This window comes from Tyto alba, unplaced genomic scaffold (assembly GCF_018691265.1).
Source record: "Tyto alba isolate M040663 unplaced genomic scaffold, T.alba_DEE_v4.0 Super-Scaffold_1000006, whole genome shotgun sequence".
Classification (NCBI taxonomy): Eukaryota; Metazoa; Chordata; class Aves; order Strigiformes; family Tytonidae; genus Tyto; species Tyto alba.
This window is the reverse complement of record NW_024881272.1, coordinates 14,690,327-14,700,157: the sequence shown is the minus strand read 5'-3', so window position 1 is coordinate 14,700,157 and position 9,831 is coordinate 14,690,327. Positions and strand designations below refer to the sequence as shown.

The 9,831-nt window shown below is 37.7% G+C and overlaps 1 protein-coding gene across 7 annotated transcripts in view; it reads right to left on the bottom strand.

Annotated features, from left to right (window-relative positions):
* Nucleotides 1–1,229: 1,229 nt before the first annotated feature.
* Nucleotides 1,230–9,831, bottom strand: part of FRRS1 (ferric chelate reductase 1) — a 33,649-nt gene continuing 25,047 nt past the window's right edge. For 5 of the 7 annotated variants that reach the window (XM_033000483.2, XM_033000484.2, XM_042806992.1 and 2 more), the window contains 6 exons: nucleotides 9,461–9,547; nucleotides 8,447–8,544; nucleotides 8,200–8,258; nucleotides 7,299–7,442; nucleotides 6,091–6,152; nucleotides 3,697–5,985 (listed from right to left, as the gene is read on the bottom strand). In XM_033000483.2, the coding sequence (XP_032856374.2) occupies nucleotides 5,893–5,985; nucleotides 6,091–6,152; nucleotides 7,299–7,442; nucleotides 8,200–8,258; nucleotides 8,447–8,544; nucleotides 9,461–9,547 (543 nt within the window). In that variant the 3' untranslated portion in view covers nucleotides 3,697–5,892. Of the gene's footprint in view, nucleotides 5,986–6,090; nucleotides 6,153–7,298; nucleotides 7,443–8,199; nucleotides 8,259–8,446; nucleotides 8,545–9,460; nucleotides 9,548–9,831 lie in introns of all 7 variants that reach the window. The other 2 variants (XM_042806959.1, XM_042806978.1) reach the window with 2 other exon arrangements.

Below are 9,831 nucleotides of genomic sequence, written 5' to 3'. Positions count from 1 at the left end.
ATAAAGCTCAGGTTGTCCTATTCTAGTATAGCTGACATATTATGCACCAGCAAAAAACTGCCATGATTTTTTTGCTGGTCCTCCTCGTTTCAAAGCAGGAAACTGAAGCTACTACCTCATACTGAGGCACTATGGTAGTAATCAGCTGATTTGTAGCCTCTAAACACTTGGTGATTCCCAGTCTGAAGGGGGTAATAATCTCAAATTTTAGGACTCAGAGATGGTTACCTGGAGAGTGGACAAGTAGATAAGAACAAATAAACTTAACTATATTACACTTTCTCTATGTCTATCCTCGTTTTTTGTTTTTGTTTTTTTTTTTTTTAATAGTGTGTTTTTTCTTCTCCCCCCTCCCTCCCATTTCTTCTGTTTTTTGCTGGTTTTGAGAGCACAGGGACTTACCCTCAAATGTTTGTTTGTTTTTTTAATTTTTACATCTTCTCAAAAGGTTAACAGGATACACCAAAAAGTGAGAGTAGGAGAGTAACATAAAAACTGCTCATGACTACTTCATAACAGCAGCAGATCACTATGGACACTCATCCCCTGCCTTCCCTGTGCTATTAAACTTAAATGATCTGGAAAGGGGGCCAAAAATGCTGCTGCCAACATAATATTATTAGAAGTCATTTAAAAGAAAGGAGACTGAAGACCAACTTCACATTAGTGAATCTACAGGTGAATTCCCTACCAATACATAAAAAATAATGTAGAAAAACAGAAATAGCCCTAATCATACACAGCACAAGTAGCAGCCATTAAGTTGGTGTTATGAATCTCTTGGCTAAGTAGTAAAACACCTTGGCATTATTTTAGATAGTCCCCTGGAAATATCAGCTCCATGCTCAGAAGCCATGAAATCAATGAGATCTTTAGGACTCATTAGGGAAGGCACGGAATACAAGTCAAAACACAACAGTGGCATAGAACTTCATATTTACAACCTGAGTAGAGTTTGGTCATCCCATCTCTGAAGAGACAAATAGAGAAGGGTAATGAAGATTATTCAGAAATGTGCAGTCATACAGGGAAAAAAACAGTAAGGCACAGACATGAGAGGCCTGTGATGAGAACTGTGATAAAGGCAGGAAGGTAAAAACAAAATACAGATCATTGCTTAATGATATGAAGAAGCAGGCTTAAAACAAAAAGCACTTTCTCACAATGACTAGTTAAATGGGGAGACAGAGACATTAATAGTTGTTTTTTTTTTTTTTTTTAATAATTCATTGCACACTTCATAGATAAAATCCAATCACAAGAGTTTATGGTCCAACCTGCAGTCTCTAGCTTAGCAAGGAAATCCTTGCACAGATTCTGGCAAGCAGCAAGGAGATCTTGCTGGGAAGAGAAAATGTCACTGTAGTCTTATTACTTCTCTTGCTCTAATATCTCCTTACTACCACTTCTGTAGACGATACTGGGCTCAGCAGATCTCTGCTTTGCCATGGGGCAATTCTGATGTCATGTATATTAAAACTACTCAGTTTGTGCCAAATGAATCTTAACTGCCCCACACTAATACACTAGCTATGCAGGAGCATGGATAGCAGATCATTAATTTGGAGGAACAGAGATACAAAAAGGAGCATTCAAGAGTTGTACGCTTCTGAGAAGCGGGGATATTCATCATGTGAGTGCTGCAACCCCAGACCCTTCCCACATCACATATCATATCAACAAGAACTGAATTGCAAGAAGGCAAATCATATTTTTCACGTCAGTACAGATGCCATGCAAATTTCCAATTAATCTTTAAAGCCAACTGATTTCTAAGGTCCAGCAAGATAAAAAATCTCTCTGAAACAAAGCCAAAATTGGAGTCTTTCTTAGTGCAGTATCATTTGTCCAGAATCAGTATCACAGATACTTGGTTCAGTGTGACAGATGTTCAGCTTTTGTGGCTTACAATATCTGAAGTCACTTTTGCACAGCACAAGGAAGACCAGTAGAAGCTATACAGTGGTTGAATTAGCTCACGCATGAGCTAGAACAGATGGTATCACACATGTTCTGAAGCACTTGCCTGGTGCCAGTTCTGCTGTGCCATTCCCTTGAGTAAGTGAACGCAACAGTTCCCTGCTTCGCACACACCCCTTAGAGAAGCTGGGATCAGATTGATGTGAGCAAACAATTCCTCAGAATTACTAGCAGATCACCCCTGTTAACCGTCCTTCCATTCACCTGGAGTCCTTACTTTAGCATTCAACAAATGTCTGAAGATCACCAAGATGACCGAAATGCAGAAGATTGCACTTTTTCCTCAATGACTGCCATTCATCTTAAGTCGTTTGAAGAGGGATTTACACGCATCGAGCACAGTTTACACACATGACAAAAGAAAACAGGCCATAACTGTTCAAACAAAAGCTTAAGGACAGATATCAAGCAAACATCCATTTCATAAGGTCTGTCTGTATGAACTAGCTTGAATTTAAAAATCGAGTTTCTTAATAAAGCTTGAGAATTCTTCTGACTAGTTCATCTAGAAACACTTCCTGTTTTGGACATCCTTTTCATGTCTCAAGCTCTCACTGACAGATTAAAGAAAGCAAGCAAAATAAAAATGCTGTTGTTGTTTGAACAAGAGCGCCACGTAGTGTTACAAACTGCAATAGAAAACAAAAAGGCAGGCAGTCTCTCCCTAGCCTTCCCAAACCTGGGTAAAGGAAAAACACAGGCATTATTACACGAAATAAGAAGTCTCCTCATCTTGTGACTTTTGACAAAACAGGAAACAGTGTAGCATTCAGTGTAAGGAGGAGAAACAAAGCACAGCTTTTCTTTGTTCATTCTGCAGCCTGCATGTCGGCTAGCAAAAAAACCTATTTCAAGTAAAGCAAAGTAGCAGTGAATTCCATTGTATTCGAGCTATTTGCATGTCCATTTTCATTCAAAACATGCAAGAAACATGATTTGTAGTTACATCAAGAGTAGGTGACCAGTATTTGAGTTGTTAGGGGCAGCCTCCAATAAAAACAGTATTTAATTGTTGTGAGACTGATCACAAGTTTCTACTTGACTGGGAGCATCTGCCTGTCTAGAACCCAAACAAATGTGCTAATGTTGATTTGTCATCACAAATTTAATCCAAGAGTGAAAAAACAAAAAAACTGAGACCTCTATCTCTTCTTGTGAACAAGTTTTCTTGACTTCTGTGGTATTCCTTTATGAAGAAGAGCAATGGGAATTTTCTTCTATATAATATTTTATCATTTCAGAAAACAAACAAACAAACAAACAAACAAAAAAAACCCACTGCAGCCATCAGTGTCTCTAGAACCAAACTGCCTGTCACCTAATTTCCTCCTGATACCAAACACTTTTATAGACTTTTTTCTTTTTTCCCCAAAAGGACTGTAGCAGAAATTTTGGCAGTCACTAGAATACAATGACACATTGCTTCCTTCTACTAGTCATGCAGGAAGAGGGCAGGAGTGGTGGTGTGAACAAACATTACCAAAAATTAACAAGTCTTTCAATCAAGTAAACTACAATACTTGCACATAAGGCCTCACATAAGAAACTGCACAATATCACTAGCACTAAGAAGGAACAAGTTATCCAGAACAACTGACAATTTTGCCAACTTTAAAGCTGTATTAGATGTGGAATTAGATGTGGAATTTCTTGAGGAAAAGAAATTCTGCATCACAGTGTGAAATTATTTCAATTTCAATAAGAGTTTCTCCAGGAAACATTTAGATAGCTTTAATTTATAAAACAATGTCTACAAAGAAAACAGACAATCCATTTTGCTGCTAGGCAAGACTATTCTTTTCTAGTTTCAATTTGATAGTGTTTTCACCTTACTAAAATGGACAAAAACATTTTTAAAGATATTTACATTCATGTTTTAAAACCCCTGCATTCATTGTCACATGCAAATGAAACAACACATAGTACGGGCACTGTATTACAGAAAGAATTTGTCATTGATAAATTTAAAAAGCCATCACTTGTGCCTAGGTTGAGAGATTTTCTATAAACTCATGGCATACAAGAGTCCCCCAAAACTTTAGCACTAGATTGGCCTGCGATTCCCAGGTTTTTGAGTTCAGAGTTCTCTAAAAAATCCACAAACCCACACAATTAGCCATATGCTTCTTGCTCCTCAGCCTGGGTTTTGCCATAGTCCCTCTTTTCCAATCTGCACATGACTTTTCCAGTTTCCAGGAGGAAGGGTGATGATTACACTCACTTGCAGTGCGCTTCTGCTGACAAGGGGATTAATCACAGCTCTACAAATGCCCTTATGGATAAACCAGTTACTTGAGCAGTCAAAAAGAACATCACTGACTACAAACATAAACTTGTAGCTTTCTGAATATGTCTTGTCCCTGCCAACAGGCTGCACTGTGGATTTGGGTAGATGGAGGAAGAGACAAAAATAGACAGCTTTAGTGAATGGAAAGAATCACTACTTGACCCACATGTATGAATACATTAGAGCTGGCCATCAGGTAGGAGAGAGATATTGCTGTAATAGTCTATACCAAGCCAGGCCTCACTATTTACTGCTCTATCCAATACTCCAACACTTTTCTTCCCAGCTAGCTTAGTAGCCCTAGGCTGAAGATACATTTTGAAGCATTACAACTAAAATCAATACTTTCCAGTATCAAAAATGAAGAAGTGTGGAAACAAACTGTTCAGAGCTGCAAAGACAAATGCAAAGCACTGAAATGCATGGCATATTAAAGGTTCATTTCTGAGATGCCATTTCAAGAGTGTCCTTCCATACTTAGGCAAAACCATGAACCAAAAAAGTTAAACAATATAGCCTCTTTCCATTCCCTGTACCCAGTTCATAAAGTTAGATAAATCTTTTGTTGAATAAAAAAAAATGCCCTCCCATATTCTTATAAAGAGAGTTCTGCCTCCTAGATATGCCAGCTCAAAGGACTCTCACTTAAGATTAAGAGAAGCTGCTTTTCCTGCAGTTAAACCAACTCCTAATCTACATTTTGCTCAATAGTGCAAATAAAACTGCAACATTCCTGAGCAAATATTTTCACTTCTGTTTAAGCATCTAAGTGGCACAAATCCATCTTATTCACACAGAAAATTCAAAAGCCACAAGCAACCAAAGACAGCAAACCACAGAAACACATACACACGGATAGGGTCTTCCTGTTCAAGTTTTGGGTAAATACAACGGCTTTCAATGCACTTCTATTGCAAACACATTTTCTCTTTATGGTTTTGAAGCACTGAGGTGGATGGGACAGAACAGTGTTTTCAGTGAGGCAAATGGTGGTTTTATTAAAAGACTGAAGTTCCCAAACTCATATGCTTGTGTAAGTGTATTGCTCTTAGAGCAGAGAGAATATTTTTTGCATTTAACTGCAAAGATAAACAATAGTATCTAGTTCATGCATCAAACTGCATTTGTGACAGTTTCACACTAAGGTTTGTTTTTTTAACACACAGAACTGTCATGAGCAGGAAGTTGTCACATCACACGCCATTAGAACACAGTAAAGTGAACAGATATGATAGATTCTGGATCAATCTTTCAGTTTTCCCAACAATAATCACGAAGGGTTTAGGGAACTAACTATCAAAAGAGAACTTTCATCACATCTTCGCAGTCTTCTTAACCTAAGCTTCAATCAAGATAATTACTGCATTTAAAAAAATAGATACTTCTTTCCTTACTCAGGCAAAGACTCCCACTTAAAAGTCTCATCAGAAGACAGCTTGTACAGGACTGCAGCATCCTTCTGTGGATTTGAATTCAAGTTCTCCCTAACATTGAGCATTATGAACATGTGCTATTCTTCAAATGCATCTTCTGGGAGGTGTTGAGGTAAAAGTTGTAACAGAAAGCATTCCTTGCAGGTTTTTCAACTGCACCATGTTTCATCACAAAATTCTCAATAACTTATTTCATATTTGGTTGATTGCTGCCAGGAAGGCAATGAGGAATACTATATTTCCACAGATATAGATGGTTAACACAATCTGTTTAAACAGACGGCCCTGCAAGAGAAGGGAAAGAAAAGCCATAGAAGTGTCAGTTTTTTCATTGGTTTAAATAAAGAATTATCTCATCTCTTAGTAGTTATTTACAAAATTGTGACTTACCTCTGCTTCTGCAGATGTGAGTGACTGCAATATCTGTACTCTGTCATCCTCTATCACTTCAACTGTTAGTGAGAAGAAAAAAAAAAAAATTAAGTCTGATCTTAAGAGGAAGGGTAGGATTTTTTAATTTTTATACTGCACAAGTTGTGATCCTGGGACTAAGTAATTAACTGTTATACAGCATCGAATTTGAAAAGCCCTTGGAAGTCTCACTTGGTATTTCATGACCTGTACCATCACACTCGCAGCACAGGTGAATAAATATTTTGGAGCTGACCTACAGAAAGTAACTTCTGCACACTGAATTGGCAAAACATGTCTCTTTTGCTAGAGTGAATCATCAAAACACTGAGTTTTGAGCTCAACAAAACATTTATTCGATCTAAAACCTTTTCCTTTTAAGATAACTAGATTTCATTAAGAGGTGTTTTCTATCATGAGAACATTAATCGTTCAAGCATTTCAGGTTCATTTCTCTATTTCTGTGAAGTAATTACTGCAGTTAAATTTAAATTCAGTTCTTTTATAATCACTCCTTCCCGATGTGCCACCTTAGCCTCTTAACTAATCATGCACCTTCAATTCTGCAGATGTCTCATCTCTGCCTTAGATACAGGTCATTTACATGTGCACAGCCATCTCCTCTCAGTGACACCAACCAGCAAAGCTAAGAATTTTCAAAGAAGTTTCTACCAGTCTCTTCATTAGACATATTGGAGTCAGGATTTCACCTTCGTTCCCCCATTAATTCAAAATTGCAAACGTCTGTACTTAAGTTTCTGATTATTTTGCTCATTGAATAACAGCAATTCATACCAACAATTTGCCACAATAAAATACAGACTAAACCTGCATGACCTAGCCTGGACTTTACCTACCCACCTGGGATAAAAATCATGGCAAACAGTGATAAGATTCTTGGAAAATACTTGTCCTTTTCAGTTTGCTCCTATGAACTGTGTTTGGAGAAATAAGAAACTACTAATTAAAATGGCACAAAAATAATTTTACTGGGACACTTTTGTCTTGAAAACTGGTTTACTCCCATATAATTTTGTACAGAAGATATGATACATTTACTCGAGTTATTCCCTTTCAGCTTCCAAGTTAGAGGCCAAAGAACACCTCCCAGAATTCAATCCACTGTTAAATTTTTTGCACAATTCTCAGCAAGCAAAATAAAAACAGGGTTTCTGTTGGGTTTGTACCTTTACGTACGAGCCAGTAGCTGTGTACTTCCAGAAGAACATCAATACCAACATGCCAAGCTACGAAACCAATCATTGTATAGGTGTCCCATGGGTCTGGTAGGTCAAGTGCTGGGAGATCCATTCCCAAGAACATCGTCACCACTAGACAATAAAAACAAGATTAAAAAAAAAAAAAAAAAAAAAAAAAAAACACAAACAAACAACAACAAAAAAAACACATTAAGAGTGCTGTATCAAGGTAATTTTAAAAACATTCTCAAGTACCTTTGGCAATAGTTTTCCCATGAATTGCCTATAACTGCTTAGGGATAGAGATTAAAGGAGTCCATGCAGCTAAAAGCTGGTTGTTCTGGGAGGGTTTTTTTGGCAGTGTGAGGGGGAAGGCAGGGAGAAAAGAAGGCCAAGATAGTTTTCATCCTGATCAGTGCCCTGTCACATGCCAGTCACACAAACACTAGCATTTATGACTCTACCAACAAGACCACAGTCACCGCAACATTTGCACTTAGGCTGCCTGTGGAAACTTGTCACTATTAATAGAATTAAGCCCAGCTTCTGGTTGTGTAAGCAAGTTTCCCCTCTCCCATTAAGTAACACTGCACTATGTTACTGTAAGAACACTATCCTCAAATTTTCCAAGATAAAAAGAAATTACAAGCCCTCAGTACACAGATCTTTCAGATTTGTCTGTAATCTCTTTTGCTAGCCACTTTTTCTCCCTAAAGCTGTAGCCGATGACCACTTAAAACTCAGACAGAAGATGGTCATCAAGAAAAAGAATCTTCAAAAATGCCTAGACTGGATATCCACAGATGTTTTAGATGAGCAATAGGCCAGGCAGTGAACAAAGTTCCTTTCAGTCACTTAAAAAGGCATGATAACTATTACTGCTACTCACCAGCTAGTATTCTAGATGTTGTACCAGTACTCCAGTGAAGCCAGTTAAACAATTGTCTCCTACAAAACAGTGAAAAGCATTTTATTGATTACATAGTTGGGGGGCAAGGGGGGTGGGGAACAGGGAATAAAAATCAAATAATGTTGTTACCTACTTTAAAGATATCTTTTCAATGTAAAAAGAATTTTTCAAGAAACAGGCATATTTAATTCCTGTGGCTGTAACTTACTGAGTTAGTCGTGCATACCTTGGTGCATGACGAGATGGTCTGAAACCTGCCATAAGTGGTTGAAAGATTGTCAGAGCCATCACGGTACAGCCAAGATATGGATGAAAACCTGCTTGCTAAACACAGGACAAATTTCTTTAACATCATATCTATATAAAGATATAGGAAAAAATACAAAAAAGTTGGTAATTTTATTTATGCTTGTACTAGTAAGTTATAAAGGTGGAGCAGCACTGTGTTTAGACTGGCAGAGGCAACAGGACACAGTAAGCTGCCCTGAGGCTGGATGGAGATGGTTCTTGGCAGCGTGAGACACTGGTATGTCTGCTCAGGGTTTGTCCCACATTTTGCTGTATTGACAAATTCTACCAGCAGAAGAGCAGAGAGCAATACAACGGTAGAAGCTATGCTCCAAGCTTTTCATCCTCAATCCTGTGTCTTCAAGAGAGGCCTATTTCATAACTCCTCCCAGAACTGTTTCCCTAACTCCTAGCTCGTATCTGTGACCACATTCTCCCACCTTTAATTCAGATACTCTTCTGACTTTCCAATTTCTGATATCACCTTGCACCAAATATTATACAGGTGACAGCTACAGGTATACAATCTCTAATGTTCCAGACTAAGTTTAATCACTGGGTACAGTTACTCAAGTCCAAATTCATAACAGCACTTATTCCCAGCAGGTCTAACACATTAATAAATCAGCTGTCCTATCCTCACTCCCTTTCCAAATTCAAGTTCTCTAAGGAAATGGGAAGACGACTGATTTAGTACATAAAGATACTGTAAGCAAGGTCTTTATTTGGAAAAAAGAGGAAGGAAGGAAAGTACTGAAGTTTGTCAGTTGTAAAGGAGGCAACATTCCTCTTCTGCATTGCTAGGATTTGAAATCAGCCTACTTAAGGACAGCTTTCACAGCAATTTCCTCTGCAAAAGTTGTAACATGTTAGTCATCAGTGGAGCTCCTTCTCATTCATTTGGTCCAACCTTTACATTAGAGTTAATTAACAAAATAAAGCATACACTTACTTCGCTCCAACCTCCTCGGTATATAAAAGGCAACACAAAAGAAATGCTTGTAAGAATGACTGTGGTCAACATAAGCATACGATGCACCTAGAAAAGTTAAGTTTGCTTTTAGAAACTTTATAGCTTTCATAAGGCGCTACTAAAATACATTTAACAGATCTACAGTTAAAGATGTCCTTAGTGTTCTCTTTAGACTTTGCTTTTACCAATAAAGTAGGTGAACTTCTCATTTGTAATTTTTCAGTTTTATAGGACTGAAGGAAGATAAAAATCATACCAAATTTAATCTCTTCTTTCTTGGATCTAGTAGATTTGTAGCTCTGCTTACAACAAAGCTAGAAAATACAGCAGGAGATATGTTATGAGATTTT